Here is a 24,615-nt window from a genome sequence, read left to right on the forward strand (position 1 = left end):
AGTTATTTTTTTATTTTTTTGCCCTTCGGTTTTGTGGATTCTAAATTTTTTCTTTTGAGATCTCATTGAATGAAAGTGCAGGCGAGCACATGCACATGTGCACGCTAGAGACACAGACACACCTTTGATCTTTACACACACCACTAGCGTGCTCAGACCCTTTGCTTCTCCCACTGTCCATTCCTGTCAAGCCCTGTGGCAGCCCTATGGCTTTTTTTTCCATTCTCTCACTTCAGTGACAGTAGCTTTGTCTTCCTTTAAAGCACCCAGTAGACATCTGCTTTGCATAACCCCAGGTGGCTTTAGAAGTATATGTCAGCGCCAATCTACTAATACTGAATACAGTACTACACACTTGTCCAGTGGATTGCAGTGCCATAAATCTAGTGTTTGTTGAATGTATTCTTTACACAACATATAAACATGAATGTCATTTAAAGAGATGAAAACATTTTGGAAGCATTTGTGTGTTTTATTTTAGTTTAACCCTAGGACAGTACTATCTCAGACACTTGCCCTTCCACTGACTGATGTTGGTTAAGCACTCGTGAAAGTGATGTCGCAAACACAAACCGAAGCATTACCACACGTTTTTAGTTTACCATTATCCGTTTGTGGAAGGAAAATTGTCAGGTTTTTGCCTGGTAGTAGTAATAATATTCATATCAGCAGGTAATTACAGTCCCTACAATTGAGAGTTAATCCACATGTGCCCTCTCTGTGTTATCGGGGTGCATACCGGGGGAGCTTTGGAGGTAGGCCCATAGAAAAACCTAAATTACTCTTTTATTCTGGGAGAAGACACACATAGAGGTTGATGCATACCCACTCTCATAAGACACCCACATACTCCCTTCACTGCCCGTTTCTCTCTCATACACATCTTCTCATTCCCCCCTCATCAGTGCCATATCTCAGTCCATTTCCCCATACAATGGCAATGCTGTATCAGAACCGTCCCTGAACCCCTGCAGCCGCTCTCTGTCCCCAGGCCCATACTATGACACAGTTGGCTGGGGCACAAGAAAGACCCTCTGGCCCTGCCTCATTAAAATGGTAAAGAGCTGGAAGAGGACAGGAAAGCTAATCCGTCTACCAGTCCCTTCCTGGAGCCCTCATCTCCTGGCCTCAGACCCTCAGACACACACACACACACACACACACACACACACACACACACACACACTTAAAGATCATGAGAAGCTAAGGGGCTGCGACTGGGCTTGCTAAAATACATAGCCCCTGGGAGATGGAAATGATAGGGCTCAAATGGGACATTTAAGGGGCGAGGAGGGAGGGAAATGGATTTTAACTGTGTGTGTGTATTGTGTGTGTGTGGGGGGGGGGGGGGGAGGGGGGGTTGGAATTGGTTTGTGTGTATCGGTACTCAGCTGTCCAGTGGAGTGTGATTGTAGATTTGTTTACATTTGTAGATTGTAGATTTGTGTTTCATGCTGTTCACTATCAGTCGAATGGTTTTCTATTAGGCACAGATACCTCAACAATACAGTGGATGCTGAACCCTACAGTAATTTATGTATATGTACGTATACATATATAGACCCATTCATATTAGAGTCACATTACATTACAACAGCTGATGTAAAAATGAAATTACTCTAGTATAGAAGCTATGCTGTTATTTTTATGTAGTAGCACACCATCTTAATTGATGTGGTGTTCATAAGTGTGAATACAATATCCCAGAACTTTTTCAGCATACTGTTGTTTTTTTCTCTGACTTTTGAGTTTTTCATTGTTACGCACCACTCACCAAGACCATATCCTTGCATGTGAAAATTGACTTGGCAATAAATCTGATTCTGATTCATACCAGTAGATAATTTTAACAGCCTCTGCCTTCCAAAGAAGTGAACTGTAGATCCAGTCTATCAGTCACACAGTATTTCAGTTGCAGGGCTTGCAAAACAGGGGGAACAGGGAAATGTTAATTTCCCCAAAGACTGATGTTACACAGGCTAGCTGACTAGTGACAATAATAATCCCTTTTACTATTACCTCACAATGGCAGCTAGCAAAAAAAAAAATGCACCAGTATAATGTGTTTTCTGGTATTAATTGCGTTTATTGATTGCAATTTAAACACTACAATGCCAGCAACATTATAATGCAGCTGATTTAAAACACAATTAGTGTTACATGTACTGGTTTTTACCGTTTAGGCAGGATTATTTCCAGTAACCCTACACAGACATGGGAAAGCTGTGTTGGAGAAATGGATGAGGTTGGACCATGTGCTTACTCAGCAGGTCCACCTGAAGACTTCTTGACAGATAAGTCTCACAGAGAGAGGGAGGAATGAGGAAAAGGGTGAGTGGACCCATCTGTCTGTGTCCAAAGTTAAAGCACTGAGGCAGCACTCCCCTCCAGACTGCAATTAACCCGCTCTGGAGGTTGGATGGAGGGAGGAATGTTCAGCCTTTTGGCTGCTTCTCTGAGGAGCCCTGACAATGGTCTGTTTGGATTATGTTAATGTGCTCTGCAGTGAAGTGATATTTCATGCAAATTTAAGTGTTAGATTTTTGTCCAACCATACCCATTGAATAATGAAACAAAAAAAAATCTGTTTTGTTAGACCATATGAATAAAAATTATATTAGCAGAGATTATAATTTATACTTGTTGTAGCCTATAGGAATACCGTGCATTTACTGTGTCCTGGTGGCTCACTACATGTGCTTGAAACAGTTCTTTATATTGATTATTGGCATTCACTCATTTCGGTCATTAAATGTAATAGAAGCAATAGAAACAACTTGTGCTTTATTTTTTTCTGTATCAGTTTTTGTTGTTTACTTTTGAAACACAGGGTTTTTTTTAAGGTGTTATACAAACATGTTTTGTAGTATTATTTAATATTATTACAGCGTGCTAACTCTTCATATACATATTCATTTTATATCAGTGAGAATTTGCTGAGCTGTACTTTCCAACTCCACACACTATTGTGAATTTCATAATTACTTACTTGGTTTATCACAGCAATTTCACATCAAGTCTTGGGGAACAATGAGATTTCTACAAAGCCTGGAGAATTAGCTATTTTGTGGAAGGCTTTGGTGATAAATGCTCTTCATAACAGGGTCAGACTCGGCTCTCGTCTCAGTATGTATGCGTGTGCGTGTCAATGTTGTCCATGTGTGTGCGTGCGAGATTATGCCTTCTTTTTTTCAAATGCTGTAAAAGGCCATTTGCCAGACTGTTGATCACTTCATTCACTGAGCCGACTCATCTGCCTCAGGCGATCTCTGAGTCTGTGCACAGAGGGTGAGGACAGAGCGCCTATTGAGAAAACTGTACATAATTCAGGGCAATAAGCACCACACACTGTTCGTTTTAATTATGAGAATTATCATGGCATACATGTTAATGTATTCATTATGTATAGTATCCATTTCCTGTGTGGGATTGATCATTTTTGCCAAAGACTGAAGAGAGTTGTTATTTTTCTGAAATTGCTAATTGACTTTAGTTTGTGAGCGTAAAAGCTCTGCTTGGAGGACAGTTTTGTTCTCCTCATTCCTTCTTTGTCTTTCCTCTTTGTAGTATTTTTCTTTCTCTTCTGATTTTCCTGCCAAATTATTGTGTTGCCCCTTAAACACTGGGATTGTAGTGTGGGGGGGGGGGGGGGGGGGGGGGGGGTTTCGCATTCCTTTTTTTCTGTATTTGAATGATGTGAGAGGAATGTGACTTTTTATTTGTTTTTGTTACTGTCACTTTTGCCCTACATTTGACTGACATAGAATACTCTACTGTACTATACAGTATACACACACACTCTCACACACACACACACACACACACACACACACGCTGCGCTATGTATCAGATGGCAGCTAGCCAAGGCCATAGACATAAGGCAGTGACAGTAGATGACAGCAGAAAGATTAAAGGGTGTGGGAGTCGTGAGTAGGGACAGAAGACTGGCAGGTCCATAAATATCACATGCAGGGATTCTCTAATAGTTCTGAGTACCATATCATCACACAGCCCTATCATAGAGGAAAGACCTGGTACAATGAGACTTGGATGTGACTGTGTCTAAAGGAGGATGCAAAGTCAGGCTGAAGGCACAGGCTAGTAGAAATTCTCTGACATACTGTATGATTCAAAAGTCTGTTTACAACAGACTGCCTAAGAGGAAGCAGATGGATGGATACATGATTTCTCATACAACAAAATATTGACCACCACAAATGTCTTTAAGAATTCATTTGCGGTGCAAAAATTCCAAACTTTAACCATTGTTTAGCTTTTCAAATGTGAGCATTTGCTGTTTTTTTTTTTACGTGTTTTGTATCATAATAAAGTGAATCTCTTTGGCTTTTATACTGTTGATCAGACAGAACAAACAAATTTGAGGCTTTCCACTCGGGCTTAATGATGATAATTGATTGCAATAAATGATCAACAGATTAGTCACAATTTAAAATAATCATTTTTTGCAGACAGTTCCAGTATTTATTTCCCCTTAAATCTGTAATCATGCCATGTTTTTTGAGTGGAGGGCCTAAGTTTGTCTCCCCTCCAGATACTAAAATATTTTCTACTTACTTATAGGATTGAATAAATTAGGATTGGTAGAAATGTGTCAAGTCTCTTTTGGATTTGCTGTTCAAACACAGTTCATGTCTGCACATTTTGTTTTAAAAACGTTACGTGTTACTCTGCACACAGCCACATGCATTTACACCTACACGATTCCACAGACACAACCACAGCAGAATAAATCCTATTTTCTCTGTAACCAAAGCCTGCAGTTATTGGACATAAATGTAAATACATTCGAGTGTAGTTACAGATTCATATTCACCCACTGACACAGTCCCCCCATTTCCCCAGGAACACACAAAAACACTCGCACAAAAAGGCATACAGTAACGCACACACTGGAGCAGAGTAATAAACAGCTGGAGGGCCTTCTGTAATTAAACCTGTACTGCTGTTTGTAAGCTGTATGTGGGTAGAAACACAAAAACACACACACACACACACACACACACACACACACACACACACACACACACACACACACACACACACACACACACATGTGCATATTTACTGTCGCATTTGCATCTCGTGGTTTCTTTCTCTGTGTAAATTTCTGTGTTCTGTGTGGATATGAGTGGAGCCTGTCTGACTTGGTTACACCATGAGCACATCTCAAGGTGTATTATCATGCTGCCAGAGCTGTTCAACATTCAAATCTAATGCAAAAAAACATAACAACAAATCATTTGGTAGATGGTCAATTTGTTGATCTGCTTGTTGGGAAAGTGTTTGTGGATAAAAAGTGAGTTTTTGTGCAAGAGGAGGCACGTACTGTATCTCAAAGTCATCTTCTTTCTTTCCTCCCTACTGTCTTTCATCTTCTGAGGAATTGTTTTCAGTTTTATTTTAACTCTAGTGTTGCATTATGTTGTGATGTTTTCTGACTTATGTATAATGTGTGCTCAGATTGCACAATTTTGTATCTGTATTTGTGTGTGTACTTTGCTCCACCGTGTGTGTGTGTGTGTGTGTGTGTGTGTGTGTGTGTGTGTGTGTGTGTGTGTGTGTGTGTGTGTGTGTGTGCGTGCGCGCGCGCATGCATGTGCGTGTGCTCGTGCGTGTGCGTGTGAGCATATTTGCGTGTCCCCAGTGAGGTGTGCTCTCAGCTCTGAGTGGGCGTTTCACAGACAGCCAAGAGACCAGCAGGGAAATTTCCCATCAGCCCATGGTGCAGTGTGTGGTGCAGGTTAAGCACTGAAGGCTCTGAAATCCATAGTCGCAGCACAACACAGCTGCCTGTCTCTCTCCCGCTCCCTCTCTCTGTGTCTCTGTCCCTCTGTCTCTGCTCCCATCCTCTGCAGTTCTCTGTGTCTCTACATCCCTCACCCTCTCCTCCGCTCCCTCTCTGTCTCCCCAGATGAATCAGAGCAGAGATGAAAAGCTTTCAGGAATGCTGGCAGACAGGCAGTGCTTTACAGTAATCTAACCTGGGGAAGATGAAAGCCAGCTGGGAAGCTGGGAATAGGGGGGTGAGGGGTGTTAGGGAAAGAATCGAGCAGAAGGGGCTCCATAGGCAGAGAAAGAAAAGGGTGAGAGAGGGGTTTGAGGAAGGAAGGGACACCCGAGGTAACAAGATGTATAGTTTGTAAAGAATGCTGAGGGGTTCGATTGCAAAATGGCTGGGAGGAGAGAGAGTTGGGATAGCGAGAGGATGAGAGAGACAGAAAAGGGCTGAAGTAAACCTAGAGGAGGAACAAGTTAAGGAAAAGAACACAGGTATCCTGTGTAATGTAAGTGTTTTGTGTTGCCACACAGCCCTGAACATGTATCTGGCTTTAACCAGAAGGATAATTCTTGTTTATTAAAGTTTTGGTCCCACTGTCATAGTTTTGGTTATCACTACTAATGTGCTAACATTGTAAACACCATGTTAATTTGCTATGATTACTAGTTGCTGTAGTTATATTTTTCCTGTCGAGTGAGGGATTATTATGACATTTCATGTCATTTTTATTTGGTTTGACCTCAAATAAAAGTCACTCCGATTCTTGCTAATTGCTGATCTTCTGGGCTCTCGTTTCTCGCCGTTAGCAGTTTTTTTTTTGCCATGTTTGTAAATCTTAGTAGTTTGGTGATAACAGTTTTATTACAAGAGATAAAACCAAGACTAAAGTTCTATTAAACTGCAGTTATTAGGTTTATCTTTTAGTTAAAGAATGCATTTGAATCCCATCTGAGGTTCTGCATCCTTGTCAAAACTTAGCAAGAATAGCTTGTGACAGTTTAGTTCTAAAGTACATTTTTGTCAATAGATTTTTACTATTAATTTACTTCTTTATTTTACTGCATTTTTCACAAATTAACTTACAAATTCAGTTACAGTAACTGAATTTTTTATATTTATATATATATATATATATATGTGTGTGTGTGTGTGTGTGTCATAACAAGAAGTAGCTGTATAATTGTCCACAGTCTTCAGGGGTTACTTTGAGTATTGCAGTTTTAGGGATCATTAGCAGGGAAGAAGACTCGCGTCCATCACTTTGTGACATTAGGAGGCTGCTGGAGGAAATGGTTTGGGGTAAAAAAAAAAAAAAAAAAAAAAAATAAATAAATATATATATATATATATATATATATATATATATTGATAATTTTGTATTAACAGTGACATGGATATTCATACTTTATATGTCTGATTCTCAATATCTAAAAACCTTCATTACTTGATTAAATATGCTACAAATAATGAAAGGACCCCTTGTTGACCCCCAAATATAAGATAGTTTAAAGTCAGCTTGGCATGTAATGTTCATGTTTTAATTTCCTGACAGTTGTAGTTCATTAAATGGGTATTGTGGTTCTTTTTCTTTCTGTCGAAGACTCCAAGGTAGATGGTGACAGACAATGCAAAATGATAGCGAAACACCAAGGTGGGAATTAAATGAAAACAGACCATGAAAATGGGCTGTTGCATTTGGCATTGTAATTACTGTAAGTCAGTGTCATTGGGAGAGGTTGACACGTAGTGTAATTGTAGCTGTCGCACAGATGACAGCAGCCCAACACAAACCTGTGGCGTTTAAATTTCAGATCCTCTTCAGTGGAACAAACTCAATTGCAACACTGCTCACTGAACACTGAAGTAGCATCGAGTGTACCACTGTTGTCATTCGAAATGGCTTTGGCGTTTGGAAGGGGGAGCACTCTTTGTGTGTGTGTGTGTGTTCTTTGTATCATAATGTAGGAGGAGGAGGAGGAGGCCTGTCGCTGCTGTGACAAATCCCACCTCATGCACCTTGTACTTCCTGTGCAAAAATGAGAGAAGCGCACCACACCGAAACGCTTTCCCACCTAATTGAAATTTTGAGGTATAAGAGGATTTCTGCGCAATGCAAGCTGACAGGCCCCATTCACCAAATATCCTCTTAGATTCCTCTCTCGCTCTGTCTCTCCCTCAAAAAGAATTAAGTTTTATCTGTCTTCAAGTTTTAGTGCGGCTTACAACCATCTTTATCTCGCATTCTACAGGTGATGTGACTCAGTTCCTCCCAATCTCCTCTCTTTGTCTCTTCTCTACTCTGTCACTCAGGCTTGCTCTGCTCTGACAGTGGCACATGGTTTGCCTCTTTTCCCATCATACTTTGATATAACACACGGTAAAAGAGCAGAATAGGTGGACCGGGAAGAAATGAATGTGGATAATAAGACTGAGAGGTGGAGAACATGAAGATGGCAAACAACAACATAGAGTTTAGAGGAGACGAGGCAGAGCGGGAGAAATAAGCCAGAGAATGACTGGTTATTAGATGCTCTTGTGATGAATGTCATACCAGCCAAGTCAAATTATCCACATACTTTAAGTCAACTGTCTGACGAGAGAAACATTAAACAGTGGATCTGCACTTTGACAGATTTCCATTAACATCAACCCAGAATTAAATTTAATCAACAACAACACTGCTGCCTGGAATAACTAACGACTAACAACAGCACATATGTTTGGAAGAAAATGTTATTGCAGCCACATTATATTTTCTATCATCTTAATGAGGAATTGTTGTTAATTTGCATTATCGGCAAGCTGAAAATATGTTGACATTCAATTTATCAGTAATATGTCATCTATATATTTGTTTTCCCACCTGAATATCATATTTTTTGTTATGTCTCGACACACAGCGCCGAGGTAAAATTAACGAAATCATGACCTGAAGAAGTCCACAGTGACCTGAGACACAGTGAATTTATTTATATGTAATCAAAACCACAATCCTTTTCTAACTTTACACAAAGCACTTTTACTACATAAATCTAACCACAAATGGAACTGTGAACCTCGGCCTGTGGTGTGTGAGTCGTGGGCTTTGTACACCTGCCATCCACCCTGAAGTCTCTTGCTGACTGTGCTGCAGTTTAATAAATGTGGTGCTTAATTCATTCGCAATGAATAAAGGAAAAAAAAACAACATTAAAAAACCAGTGATTATATTCAACCAAAAAATAATATGTAAAACAATTTAGGAGCATAACTGTGTACATTGCATAACACGCTACCAAGTGTTACTGTTCATTATGTTTCACACTGCTGTAACAAATGAGTTTGTTTCCATTTTGTGAGTCTGTGTAATTTCCCATAGACTCACATACATGTGCGTAAGCGTGCAAACATGGTTATAAAGGTATCATTTTTATTGGAATATACTTGCATGCTTCTTTATCTGTTCCCTCGTCTTTGTGATTAGATAACCAACCATCCTGAAACAGCGAGCTCATTTATTTATTGGGTGAAGTTATTTGACTCCCACTGTGAAACCTCGATTATCACGCACAATACACTGCTTTTATGCTATCGCATAATGCATGGGCGTGAAACTCTAATGTGCTCCCTTGATAAATCAGTGCTAATTTTAGAATAAACTCCCACAGAGCCAGTGAAAGGGAAGGGATAGTTTGGATGTCTTCATTGGTGTAAAGAATGGAACAAGTTTGAAAAATACTACGAAGAACAGGGTTTTTTTGAACGAGTGCATGACCAGGTCAGGAATACATTTCTTGTCTCTGTGACCTGCTGAAAGCAAAATGGATGCAATACATTATTTAGTTTACATCATAGAACTCAAAGCAATTGCTCCACCACCAAGTCAAAAGTAAAAAGTGTCACTCACAGTAATACATCAGGTGTTTTTTTTCCCTGATAAAAGGCTGCAGCCTAATGATATATTTCTAGTATGTCAGACATAATTCAGGGTGAGGTATTGTACCTCATACGGGGAGACATAGAAATGAAATTGTGTTATGTGTAGTGATTAATGTGTTTGCCTCTGGTGGATGTTTGGAGGGAGAATATGACAGGGAGAGGAGAGAATAAAATAAAAATGACTTTAGGGGAACTGGTCTGTTTCTTTTGGGCATGTACAGTATTTCTAGTCAGCTGTCTCACCTTGCTCTAATGGTGCATGTCCACTCTAGTGCAGTTAGTTATTAGTTTGAGGTAATACCTCCGCAATAACTCAGAAGCCTATTTGTTTTTTTTTAATTTACATTGTCAAGCTACAGAAAATAATTCCTCTCAGCCAAGGTTTTATTTCCAATTTAGTATGTAGAGCTATGAAGTTAAAAAAAAAAAAAAAAATAGCACATTAAGACAAGCCCTGGCATTAAGAAGCCTCAAGTTCCACAAAAGACCGAAAAGAACCAAGCAGGCTTACACTTTTGGATGATCCCAATCTTTGTGAAAACCTGAATGCAGGGGCTAGCGCGGACTGTTTCCTGTTGTGACGGGGATCTTAAAAACAGTAACACACAGATAGGAGACGAGGCCAAGAATACACACTGAAATAGTTGGCAAGTGGCAGGTTTATACCAACATTTTACATCTGATGAGTCTTAAAAGCATTTCTCAGTCTAGTTTTGCTTTAATCACGTACATATATTGTGGGCAAAGTGGATAAAGTTATTGAAAAATAGCTCTTTGGAAGTCTGCTCATGCTTGCCCTCTGTGGCAGGTGGACACAGAAACCATCATATCAGCCAGTTATGTGTTTGTTCTTCATTGATTTCATCCGAGCCATTTTCAGTGGACATTGGCCTTTAGTCTTCTTGCTCTTTCTCATTCTCACCATCTTACCTCCAGTGTTTCCATTATTATAGCAGTTGGTGAATCAACACGTGCCTCCAGGGTTTAGTGCCGTGTTATTCCTTTCTTTGCCTGTCCTCGTCACTCTCCTTGCTTTTATTTTTTTTCACCCTCTCACGCCTGTGCATCTTTCTCTTTCTCTCTTTCTCTCTCTCTCTCTCTCTCTGCTAGACCAGCAAAGCAATTTTTCACTTCAGTGGGGGAAAAAGGTATAATTGAGGGAGTGAGCCAGTCTGTTTAAAAAAGGAATAAAGGCAAAGAGGAGAGATGAGAAAGAAAAAGGAGGTGCCTTGGGGCTGAAAACAAGGGAATATACACACGGACAAATGCACACATCCACACAAACACACTTGTGCAGACAATAAGGAGGGAACAGAAATTCGCGCCTGCTTATCTCTGAGGAGTTGGTTGTGAGGCGCTTCCCTATTTAATTAGAAACTTTGGTAGGAACCTCATAAATCACCACAACATAAAACTGAAGGGTAGGCAATGAATGCTTCTCATACGCATACCAGTGCACACACACGCATAAACACACAGATCTGCACAGGTCTGAAAGGTAAGACCATTGATAATTTATGAATCCATGGAGTATGTGTGGTCTTCAGCGGCAGTGGGTGATCTATAGATTTAAAGTGTGCGTGTGCATACGACCCTGATCTTAGTCCGTCATCACCACAACAGTAAAATTCCCCTTTTTTTTAAGGACGATTGCATGAAAATTGTGTACTTCAAGACCTTCACCTTTTTCCAAAATTATTTTAAATTCCCATTGCAAGATCATATTACTCGACTCTGTGATTGCACCTGACCACAGACTCAAGACAGAGAAAGTGTTGTGTTGAGAAACGGAGCACCAGAGTGCAGAAAGGTCACGGTGTGTGTGATTGTGCGTGCACAGGACTGTGAACATCTCCAGTGCTTGAACTCTAGGTGTGTGTGTGCGTGCGTGCGCGTGCGTGTGTGCGCAAAAGTGTGCCCATGTCTCCAGAGTTATTCTGATGGCAGTGTGTGGTAACGGGATCCAGGGTGATGTCTGCTCTCAGACAGCGTCTGGCTCTCAACTCCCCATCTATTATTCACACACCTACATACACACATACATACACACACACACACACACACACACACACACACACACACACACACACACACACACACACACACACACACACTCACTCACTGCCTTTTTCCCCCATTTCTTTTTTGTGGTCGAACTGTCAGAAGTTCGGGATTGTTTCATCTTTCTGGCCTTTTCTTTGTGTTTGTAAGAGTTTAAGTTTGTGTATTTATGAATTTGTGCTTATCTCCCAGGAAACCAATCACGCTCTTGAAGTCAATGAACTGTTCTGTTTGTCCTGATAAACAAGCTGGAAATTAGTATTGACCAGAGAAAAGAGGACAGCCTGATAAGCAGTAAACAAAGAGATAGATAACCACTAAAACAAATCATGGTCTGGTAAAAAGTGACGAAAGAGATCTCAAAGTCACCCCTCCATCTTCGCTAAAGTTGATCAGAGCCTGTCATCAGGCCTTTATCAGACCTAGACATCTGTTTGAGGGACCTGGCACTTCTTCACCAACCTGGTCGGATATGGTGCTGATTGACATTTATGGAAGCAGACTATGGTCCAATCAACAAAAAGCTATGGAGTCCACCCTGTTAAGATGAAAGAGTACATCCCTGTTATTGTGTTGTAAAGTACAACCTTGCATATAGATGGATAAAGGACACAGTGGAGGTGTGTATGTGTGAGTGATCCTGTGAATGCTGATCAAAGTCTGTCACTGGACCGTTATCGAAAGGGCTCCTATTCATCTGAGGTTGCTGAACAGAACTATATACCCGTTTGTGTGAGGTTGATCTAAGGTTTTCCACATCCTCCGCTCATTATCCTCAACGGTTGGATAAATTGGTGATTGATGGCTAAGGAAGCAAAATGTAGTTAACTGATAAAAAAAAAATGCCATTAAAAGTGTCCAGTGGAGTCTTATTGTGAAACAAACAAAAACTTCTGTTTGCATTATTAGCCACCAAAAAGTAATTCTGTGTATCCTCGAGGGCTAATAAAAGAACATTTCTAAATTATTTCTTCTTCATGAAAGCTGTTTTTCATTCTATACAATAATGTGCAAAAGTTTAAGGCAATTCACACTTTTATCCATCCTGTCTGATTAATCATGCAGCATTACAGCATCCCCACACATACAGCCAGACTCATAATGAATTCTGCCAAAGATGGTATGTCTTCAGGTGTCTCATAGAGTCTATTCTTTCGTAGGGCGTAGCTGTTTTTATTTTTTTTTAAAACCCACAATACATAGACCCTTAAGTGAAATGCATGACTGGAAAAAAGATGGATATTTCTTTACCTTCGCCTCATTTTCTTCCTCCCTCTGCTTCTCTAACTTCAAAGCTAGCCACCTCTTGCTCTGCCATATGTCCAGCTTTCTGGCTGCTGCAATTCTCAAAGGTGTGGACAACACACATACAACCTTTCCCTCTCTGTCACCTCACAAAAGCACAGGCCCCCAGAGTATAATATCAGTGTCATTATACAGTATACGTTTCAACCTACTGAAACAGTTTGCCAGCCACGCTCACGCTAATGAATTGCATCCATAGCTGTGAGTTGGTGCACTGCTGTGTCACCTGAAAGGCTTCATTTGATATAATAGACTGATTTGCTGCTCTCACTACTCTCTGGAGCTTGTTGACTTCATTAATGGCTCCCAGAGCCTTTTAGCTTTCACACAGTGGCCTCTGGTTACAAAATATAATGGGGTGCATACCACTCGGTTACACTGCCACCAGGTTGCACCACTAATAGAGACACAGCTGGGGATATGCCCTCAAATTATGCTGTTGCCTCGGTAGGGTCCTCGAGGCCCAGTCAGGAGCCGCAACAGCAGTTGTGGGAACAGCAGCTCGTATCACTGCAGAAAAACGGGGTAACAGAGGAAAAACTGAAGAGGACATAATTGGTTTGAAGGAGAAACGTACATATGGTTTTTTTTCTCAGGAATCTGGCTGCACTAAATGAGGCTGTCTGGAGGGTTCGACCTGTCGCCTCTAACACCCTGCTGTGGCTCTAATGAGACAGTAACAGGATAAGAGATGGAATGATGCATATTGCAAGGGAAAATGGCAAAGCTGAAAAATCAATGGACAAAGATATGAATTAAGATCATGTTAAGAGATGGAGCAGGTGACGATAATTGTGCAGAAGAAGCAGAGCAATTTTTGCTCTTAACTGGGCCATTCCTGCCCACCTCCATATACTGTACATGACCTGCTGTGTTCTCTGGAAAAAATGGGTACCATTAGTATCCATACAGTACATCAACAGGCTTTAGAGGGTCACATCTAACAGCAGAGAGGTTGAAGGATTTTCAATCTAAACATGTGTAAGCACAATCAAAAACTAGGTAGGTGAGCGAGAGACAATGTACAAAATATATTGTTCCAGCTGTGACAGAAGAGAATCTGTCTGAAATGTAATGCAATGTAATCTGCAACTAACAAAACAGGAAACGTGAGTAAAATTTCACAGCAGAAAGGGAAACAAAAAAATCAAATATGAGCGGCTGGGTGAGTCGTTAGAAGTCAAGAGGTCACAAATATTCTCAAGATTGAACTGGCTGCGAGCCTGCAGGTTTTTCAGACAACCTCATGACTTAAAGATTGAGACAGAGCAGCAAAGAGAGAAGGAGCGATGGAGGGCAAGAGAGAGCGAAAAAGAGCAAAAGCATAGCAGAGGAGGGAAATGAGTAACAAAAGCTGAGCTGTGAGCCCCCTGCCTGGTCACGGTGCTCGAAGGCAGTTCAGCAGTGAAGGCGATGAGAGCAGGGAGACCTGTCACTCACCCTTTGAAGCCACGGGGGAGACTGAGGGAGGAGAGGAGAGCAGGGGGAGAAATGAGTTAGGAAGCCTCCAGACACTTGTCCCCTTTCACGTCCAACACCATCATCCCTTACAATAACATTCTTGTCCTTCTCTTTTCCTCTCTCCTTGCTCTTTCTGTCTGTCTCTCAGCAGGGGGATAAGGTTAGATTAGTAGGCTGCACGGACCTGCGGGCTAACAGGTACCACACCTTTAATGCCACAGCGGTCAGTCACCGAACCAGGGGTCCCCCTGCGGCTCTGTCTACTGTAGAGTCAGATCCCAGGTGTGGGGTGGTTAAACGATAGTTACTGGAGTAACACAAATACTTTAAAAGGTAGTTTACGCATACTAATTTACAGCCAGCAACAAGGTATTTTTATCACGCCACGTCGAAGTCACTGAAATCGCAGTTTTGGCTTGACTACAACAGCAGGGTCAGCTTTATAAATGCAAAGGTCTGCCACTGAGTATTTAAAGTTATCAGGAACACCATTAGTCGGCCGAATGTTGTGACTTTCTATGACTTCCGCTTCAAATTAAAAGCCCTCGTTTAAAATTAAATGCCTTTCAGCGTTTCATACATAGTCCAGGCATATACTAGGTTTTGACCAAGTCTTGTTACAGGGGCCATTCTGAAGTAGGTGCTTCAGAAAATATTTACAGAGAAGGCTCAATATTAAATTCCTCATTAAGGCCACTGGTCAACTAAATATTTGTAAAACAGATCCAAAAAGTCTCATCGATAAGAAATAATCTCGTTTGTCAAATCATACAGTGAATTCTGAACCTTCAGCATGATCTAATTTGGTGCCTATGTATTGTATGCCTTGTTCTTTGTGATGTTGGGAATTTGCCTGATGAATATCCAATAGGGTTAAAATCCTATAATTCAGTGGATGGACACCCGTTTTTTCCATTATGTAACTTTCCTCACAGGAAACATCCTTGAAACTCCTACTGTCACGTTACCCACCTAAATAAAACATCTACAGGAGATTAACTTCAATAAAACTGACCTCAATAGAAGGGTCATTATAAATGTAATATTTCTGCAAAGTATTGACACTGCCAAAACAAATCTCTGTAGTTACTTCCCTGCTAACAATGACATTTCCTTAATTTGCGCCCACAAAGAGCCTTCCTTCACAGCGCAGGCATTGGAGGAAAGGAATTAATTAAAATCCTGCTGTGTAGCAGATATGCCTAATTGCAAACATAAAACAGAGAATAATGAATTAAAGCATAGAATGAGTTCAGTTCCACTCGGTGGGGTTTTTTGCCCACTCATTCTCCTATAGAGAAAGGAGCTGAGTCAGAAGGAAAGAAGGAAAGATTTGAAATGTGTTTTTAAAGAACGGAATGAATATTTTACCTCCATAAAGGAAAGCACTGAGTCAGTGTTATACCTTTTGGACAACAGCACGATGGCTCCATTGTAGTTTATCAGAGACCTTAAAATACTATGCCTAAGAACATTGTAGATGTAGAAATACCATAGCAGTAGTCATTCACAAATTACACAGATTTCTGCTTTGCTTTGTGGCCAGTCCTCTCCCTGTCAAAATAAGAACACACGTCTGTCTTTGATTGTCCCTAATAACTCCTGCTGGCAATGAATAACCAGAAATACTACAAAACCTGCCTGGTATCTCTCATTCTTGTTAATACCCTCAGATTAATGTCAAATCATCTACACTCCCCCACTAGCCTTGCACTAGTCCATCTCGCCTAAAGCTATATATTGAAGCATTGAACATGGAAGTGCAGGGTTTTTTCTGGCATTGATTGACATTGAGAGATGGAGCCACTCCGCCTCCTAGACCCCTTCTTTTCTGTTTTGCCCCCCCCTCCTCCTCTTTTCTCTCTGTCTGCAATATGTCTGAGTGAGCTGGACAGATTTGGGCAATCAGACAGCCACCTATTGTAATGCTGTCGGTATGAATAGAACGCGTGGAGAGACACATTGTCATTATGTAGTGACGATACGTCGTTTCTTTTCTTCCCATCTCTTTCACAGTAAACTTTCCCCTCCGTTGTCTCGGTCTGTCTGTCTGTGTCTCTTTCGAGGCTCTTAATGCATGTCCTGCCTTGCCTGGTTGAATACCTAACACTCTGCTGGGGCTTTGCTAAGAGGGTGGAAACCTGAGAGAAGTGTGCCAGGGCGGCTTGTGTTGTGTTTTGGCTTGTGGCTATGTTGATCCCGATCCAAAATGTTTATAATTGATATCTTGAACAGGGTAAAGATCTGATGTGTTAAAGAGAAGAGACAAAGAGAACTCGATGTTCTTGTTCTGCTTCTACTCTGTCCTGCTTTTTGAAATTGAATCACTGAAACATCTTACCAGTTTTTTTTTTAAACTGACAAATCAACTCTTGTAAGCAACAGATCAATGTTATCGTGATAGCATTACCATGATAACAGTAGCTGGTCTCTGAACACCTTGAATTAGCGACAAATTTACAGTAAAGTCACATTATCACTGTATAAATAGACATTCTAACAGGACAGGTGTGTTTCTCTTGTTTTTGTAGTTTTGGACATCATTTCAAATTGGTTATGATGTTTTACTTTCTGCAGTCTAGGAATATGACATTATTGGAATCGAGTTTAATAAACGCAACTAAAATGTTTTGCATTATCACTCATTGCATTGTAAAACAGACTTTATGCACAGCTATTATTATAGGAGATAACATTTTTCATATTTCCTGATCTGTGCAATAAAGTTGATGAATAACACTGGGCAACAAAATCCAAAAACAAATCCCACAAGGCTTTTGTTACACTTAAAATATGTATGAATGTACTTCTAAAATGTTCAAGTGTATGATTTTTGCCCACCTTTGGCCTCAGGAACATCCTTCTATTGTGTCCAGGAATAGTGTGCCAACATGCACTTCCCTTGGTACCACGTTTCTTTGGTGCAATATTGGAACAAAAAAAAGGTTATAGTGAAATTTAGAATTTTATAAACATATTTGGATTCAGTGTGCAAAAATACATTAAAAACAGGCATTGTTTTGCATTTGACAAAATCTTTGTTAGCCAGTGTAATGGTCAAAGCTTAGAAACCAGGCTCATTTTATCACATGGTTAACCAGCAGAACAAAGTTCATGTCCCTTGTTAGCTACAGAAATGCTGGGACAGACATTGAGTTTTCCCATGTGCGTGTTTCAGAGGATTAGTCGGATTCCTTACACAAATATTGTGGAAATTTAAGTTTCCCAGCATGCTGTGTGACTTTGGATGACATTCTGCTCCAGCCCACTCACCTCACTGTGGTTGCATGGCACATGTCAGACCACAGCGATACTTTAGTCAGCAGCTTATTCTGGCTTCCACTAGCAGCATGTTGGTCATGGTGTGTGTTCCAGCCATGGTGTGTTAGTGTGTGTGCCATGCTCAACAGACTGCAACTCTGTGTGACAAGCCTTGTTTTCGGCACTCTGAAATCCATGCCATAGCAGGCAAGGACACCGTTCTGCTATCTCTTTTCATTATCCACTTTAGAACCACAAAGTTTTTCTCCTTCAGTTGTTGAATGTTTGAGAAGCACACTTTCAATATAAGTTTCCTTCATTTGCTTTGGCTTCCTCCCAATGTCCAAAGATTTGAATTTCCAGTTAAATGATGATTCTTAATTGATGCTGAAGGTGTGAATGTGAGCATGAAATGTGCCTTTGTGTTATTACTGTGGTTGATCGGTGACCAGTCCAGTGTTGACCTGGCCCCTCAGCTGAAGTAGGCTCCAGTCCTCCTACCCGCAACCTTCTAAGTGGATATAGCTAATGGTATACTCTCAATGTACTCTTTCCACAATGTGCTGTTATCCACAGGATGTGCTTGTGACAGTGTATATCCTGCACTTAGCTACAGTCATCATCTGCTCTTAACACTCCTCCAGCGGTATTTTCGTGTCTCCTGGGGATCGACTGGACTCGTCCTAAAATGTTGTTGATCCATCGCGCCATTTGATGTAAAGTAGTTTCTACATAATGGCACACCAGTTCACAGAGATTATACAAAATCAATATGAGTTCTCAGATGTGTAACAAGAGGGCCTGAAATTCAAAAGGCAGTTTTCATCGGAAGAAGGTTCCAGAGGGGCAACAACATTATTGACTGAGGATATGTAAAGAGTCTGTTGATTCAATGTGTCAAAACAAGCAATCTCTCTTTTAACATAATAATATTTATTATATTATGTCTCATTGTATCTATTGTTCGGTATGCAGTTTGATACACTTCTGAATCTTTTCCATTGATTTTATTGTACAACATAACACAAACAAGTAAAGCACAAGTTTCTTAGCATACATATAATAAGATAAGATTTTACCTGCCTGCAGATTGAATTCAATGCAGAGTCAGAGGAAGTGCCGTACTTTCCATGTGCTTTTGTGGCACACAGTGCCAATATGAGCAAACTGAGCGAGGGTAATCCTGTGGTTTTCGCACCGGAATGGCTTCCCCGTCTGTATCACACCTTCTGCTAGCTGTTAGCCCCATGGAGAGAGGGAGATAGTCACTTTGGGCACATTATTTTTCATTGACAGATTCAAAGCAGGAAATACCATCTGCACACCAGTTTGCAATTTGTTTTTCTCTGCATTTTATCACAGAAACGGTTTTATATGATCATTCCAGTCCTGTTATACTTTAATGGTAGATTTCAAGGAAACCAATAATTTCGTAAGGCCTGAGGAGTTTTGAAAACATATAATAAAAAAGTATTTTATTTGTGCTGAATGATCGTTTTCATGTGAGAGATCTCTGACAAAAGATACTTCATGTGCTTCTCTACTGAATTTCTATGGCAGAAGCCACTGCCTTCATCTCTGGTGTAGTTACATGCCATGGCCACTAGGAGGATGAAGTTTATGGCCAAAGTGGTCACCGTATGGAGGACTTTTCTCTGTATGAACTGTGCAAATATGCACTTTCAGATAAACCAGGACACACAGAGCTATTGAAGAAGTATTTAGTACACACATTCTGTGGAAGTGTGCTCTGAGTCAGAAGTGCCAGTAATTCTCTTTGCTATCCCTCATTACCATATGAGTATCTCCAGCCAGACAGCCTGGACGTGTATCCGAGAGTGTGTGTATGCTTGTGAAACAGAGAGACAGTGAAATGCCAATGTTTCTATACATGGCAATGCTTATATGAAGACACTTATTTGTATGTGTGCATTTAAATGTTGGCCCAATGCATCTCTCACCTTCTCATTACTGTGAGGCAAAATGAAGTCTGTCTGGCAGTGAATGTCTATTGTGTAGTGCTAATGTGATAGCAGAGATTAGCATTGTAATCCATTTAGCATAGAGCAGCTAATCCACTTTATTACTGTTGAAAATGAATCAGATAATATTGGCTAGCACCAGTGTAGCTGGCTTAATGATTATAGGCTGATGAAAAATTACTTTTAGATATATTAATAATTACTGTTCCTTGATAATCAATCTAGGATTAGTCGTTTCATAACATGCCATATCATTAGTATGACTTTTCATCAAAAGAATAAAAGTATCACTGGTGTCCAGTCCATGCTCAGTCATCTTTGTTTATTCTTTGTTTATTGTGAATATTTTTAGTCATATAAATTATACAATAGATGCTTGTTTTCATCAGATTTTAGAGTTTCATATGAAAGTAGTTGAAGATCATTTTTGTTATAAAACCTACAAAGCCAGGTTTGACCTGCTCTGTTTGTTAAAAAGAAATACAGGGTAAAATAAATTTTAAACACTTTGTATTTGCCAGTTATTGTTCAAGTAAGTCTACTGGTCTTTGATTTAAATCAGCCTTTCTCCCTTGTGAGTTCCCCTGCAGTCCCAGTGTGACAAAACCAGCCAGCATCGCATGCTTGTGGACATGCTGTGCGCTCCCTGGTGGCTCATTTGTTTTGTTGGTGGTCAGATTGAGGGATAATATACAGGAGCTTCCCCTTGAAGCCTCTCTGCTCCCTGGTGACTGCGGCTCTATCCCAACACAATAAAACTCTACATTCAGCCACTGCAATAGACTGTCAGCTCTTAACGCGACACAGCAATTGACTCCACATACTTTATCATATGCAGTCCGGGTAAGCTGATACACACATCTTTCCATGCAGGCACATGCACACATGCTGTGTACTGTGCACATATGCACAGCACCTAAAATTAACTCACCCGACTGAGCAGATTAGATAACCCCACCTGCTGAATCTGGCCCTGGCTCGTGTGCAAGTTTCTTTCTTCTTACCTCCTTCTCCTCTTTCTCTCTCTCCTATTTGCCTTCTGTTCTTTTCTTTGCAACTGACCCGAGTGCATACAATGGTTCCCAGTGGAAGCGTGTAAGGCTTTGATAAAAAGAACTCAAGGTTCTTTGAGATCAAGATCACTACAGAAGCCAAAGCAGGAGGCAGAGTGAGAGAGAAAGAATGACTGAGAAACAAACGAGGGAGACCAGGGTGAAATCAGGGTGAAAGATGGTGCCTGCATAAAGAAATGTCCTGTTGTGAAACTGGATATCAGCAGAAACAGCAGGGTAGGGCAATACTTAAACTGCAGCTAGTGTACTTAGGTTTCTTCCTTTGCTGTACAATAGTTGATTGTCAAAGCAAAGACAAAGAAAAGTTCCATGGGACTTTAGTAGAGCAGCAGATTCTTTGGTTTCTGTTGTGATGCCCAAGGAAAGTGAGGGTGGAATTGACTGACATTATCACTTACTGTGAAGATGCGTATTGTGTTTCCTGAACCTAATATTCATCCTACTAGTTTGATGATGGACAAAATAAAGCCCTAAGAGATGCAGGGCAATACATGATGATCCGTGGTGCATAAAAAAAACTAGTCTTTTCTTAAGAATGAATCTCACAAGGTAAGGCTGAAATAAATGTAAATGCCCTCAGGTCATCCAGTCCCAAACAAAGACGAGCAGCTCTGTTTTCTGCACCATTTTATCAAAGGGTTCAGTTTACCTACTTGGAAAGAGTCAGGCATGTTGACCTTAAACAGACTTTAGCATCAGGTTGGCCAGTACAACAGAGGGTTCTTCATGATCTGCTGACAGAGAGAATACAGACAGTACGTTATCATACGCTTATTATAATAAATCATGAAGTGACTCACCTGTCTCCTCCACCATCTGCTTCCTGTCCAATTATCTCCCACTTGTGCATGTTACCTGTGAACCCTTAAGTGCTGAAGAGCACAAATAACTACCAAGAGTCATCACAACTTTAACAAGACTTGCTTCACACCTGTCCACACACCCACAAATGGTTGTGTGTGTGTGTATGTATGTGTCTGTGTGTGTATTCTACTGGGTGCTGAAAGATGCTTGAGTAGGTATGTGTCAGAATTATGTGTTACTGGGAAATTAGAGCCGGAGGGCCAGATTTAGAAAGAGTCATTTGGAGCACATCCTGTGTGTTCGTTCGTTCGTTCGTTCGTCCGTGTGTGTGCGTGTGTGTGTGTGTGTGTGTGTGTGTGTGTGTGTGTGTGTGTGTGTGTGTGTGTGTGTGTGTGTGTGCGTGTGTGCGAGCGAGCGAGCCAATGTAAGCAGATGTTCTGGCACAACCCAGATCACTTCCATCACATCACCAAGTGTGCGTGGGGCCCACTTCCATGCACTTTCTGCTGAGTAAACTCACCCAGGGGCCCATAGACCATACCTCTTGCCCAGATGCCTTATTACCTTAATTACTTTTGAATGGCTCAAACTGCCATTGAGAAAGTTGCGCATCTCAGATACAGCACTAAAAGTCGTGATGCATGGGAAAATACTGAAGCAGGATGTACTGGGCAGTTTTGCCAGTAATAACATGCAAAAGTACTTTTTTTAATGTTTGCTCAGTTCCTGTTTTCACACTTTGTTGTTGTAGAGGCCACCTTTGTTCCATGGCTAAGTCCTTTCTTGTGGAAGGCATCAATACTCTTTCTCACTTTTCATCTTTGTACCTCAACTATTTTTTTCTTCTTTGTTCTATTTCCAGCCACAAACTAATTTATGCTGTCCATTTTGCAGTCACTTATGAATGAATAAGAAAAACATTTACATTGCAGATACAGCAAGCTAATTGTGATGAATGAAGTGTTTCTTCAGTGGTAACCTCGTATTCCTGGTTGTTGTATTGAAAACCCCAAAACAGATCCCCCCCATAAAAAGAAGATCATTACCCTGAGGCACTTCACCCCAACCATATCAGAAGTTAATTCTTGTACGTCAGCGGATTGTCTGAATCCATATACTTCGTTAGAGATTTTCAGTGTTATTATTTGTAATACCTAAGCAAAGTTGTGATTGGAAGGCCCTTGTAAGAATATAAATTTGTATGTGACTCTTTGTTTTTCCCAGATCCGGGTTGATGGCTCCTCGCGCGCTCTTCAGTATGAGACTGTGCAGGCTGTGGAGAATGGACCCATCCTCAGAGACATGGCCTTCTCTTCTGACCACCACTACCTCTATGTCATGTCCGAGACCCAGGTGAGACACACAAACACACACGCATACATCAACAGTCCTCCCTGCGAACTAAATATCATAACCACTAGTATTTATCATTTTCTTATGTCACAGGGTAGAATAACCTTTAGTGCGGCATTGAGGGTTTCATTACAGCCGGGCTTGAGAAGAGAAAAGGATTAGAGAGACCACTGGATGCTGTGACCATGTCTTTTTATAGAGACAGACTGTGAGGGTAAAGCTGAAGTGAATAAATGTGTTGAATTATAGGGAGAGAGGAGAGTGGTCTTAGTCCACTCGTGTGTGTGTGTGTGTGTGTGTGTGTGTGTGTGTGTGTGTGTGTGTGTGTGCGCGCTGGTGTGTATGTCTATGCACAGACAGATTCACACATACACACTACGTCTCTTCGTACCTTTGATTACATGGAATGTGGAGCGAAATAGCAGCACTCTGTGTAATGGACACAGACACAGAGACTGTGAACACCTTTATCAGAGGCAAAACCTCACCGAAATAGCACCACGGAAAGTCACATCAATGCACCCTCCTATGACCGACTGGGTGAGGTAGTCGCTGACTACTATGTTGTGCAGACAAAGACACACGGCCACGAGCGTGTACTTACATCACATTTTATACATGTACAGTAGCTAGTAATTTATGTAGGGCAAGGATGAGTCTCTCTTTTCCAGACCTGTCAGTTGAAGTCATTGTTTAGTCGTCTGATGACTGAGCACAGATAGATAGATAGATAGATAGATAGATAGATAGATAGATAGATAGATAGATAGATAGATAGATAGATAGATAGATAGATAGATAGATAGATAGATAGATAGATAGATAGATAGATAGATAGATAGATAGATATACTTTATATTTATTTATTGATTGCAGTGGGCAGGAATTATCTCCTGTATCGGTCCTTCTGACAGTGGAGCTGCATGAGTCTGTTGGAGGAGGGTGGTCATGTGAGGTTGAGAACATCAGTGATGGAAGTTGAGTCCTTTTGTCTTGACAATGTCAAACAATCAAATGTCAAACAATCCTCTGCTGAGGACTTGTCCATTGTCCTCACATTGATATTAGCTGAAGTGAGTCTGGTCCTGACTATTAAGTCACGGAAAAAGGAAACGCGTAGACTTTAACATTTCACAGCGGTAGAAGAAATACACTTTACTTAGTCAAAACTACCATTACTACAATGTCAACAAATCCAATACAACTGAAAGTCTTGCAGTTACAGTCACCTTTAAGTCAACATGTTTGGCTTTCCTGAAGAAATTGTATTTTCTTGATTCTTGTTGTTCTGGGTTTTGTACCCTCATGGTTGAAATGCACTTATTGTAAGTCGCTTTGGATAAAAGCGTCAGCTAAATGAAATGTAATGTAAAACAGTATAGTACTATTAGCTTAATTTACTTAAAGTATTACAACTACAGAAAACCAGGCCCTGTGTCTGATGCAGATTGATTCAGCATTTTACTGTTGTATCTGGACAAGATGGTTCTAGTTCTACCTACTTCATAGAAGGGATACACAGTGAATACGTTGCCGGTATATTATTGGCCCATCTTTCCAACATGGCGTTATTAAATTGTAAATAATCAAATCATGG

General features: G+C 40.7%; 1 protein-coding gene across 1 annotated transcript in view; it reads left to right on the plus strand.

The window, feature by feature from the left end:
- The window catches only part of plxna4 (plexin A4), a 231,034-nt gene that overhangs the window by 112,555 nt on the left and 93,864 nt on the right, over positions 1-24,615 (plus strand). Inside the window, exon 4 of the mRNA XM_069164965.1 lies at positions 22,890-23,018. Coding sequence (XP_069021066.1) covers positions 22,890-23,018 — 129 coding nt within the window. The remainder of the gene's footprint in view (positions 1-22,889; positions 23,019-24,615) is intronic.

The sequence above is a fragment of the Embiotoca jacksoni genome, unplaced genomic scaffold, assembly GCF_022577435.1.
Source record: "Embiotoca jacksoni isolate LCO1_2020_lvr unplaced genomic scaffold, fEmbJac1.0.p SCAF_32, whole genome shotgun sequence".
NCBI classification, from domain to species: Eukaryota; Metazoa; Chordata; class Actinopteri; family Embiotocidae; genus Embiotoca; species Embiotoca jacksoni.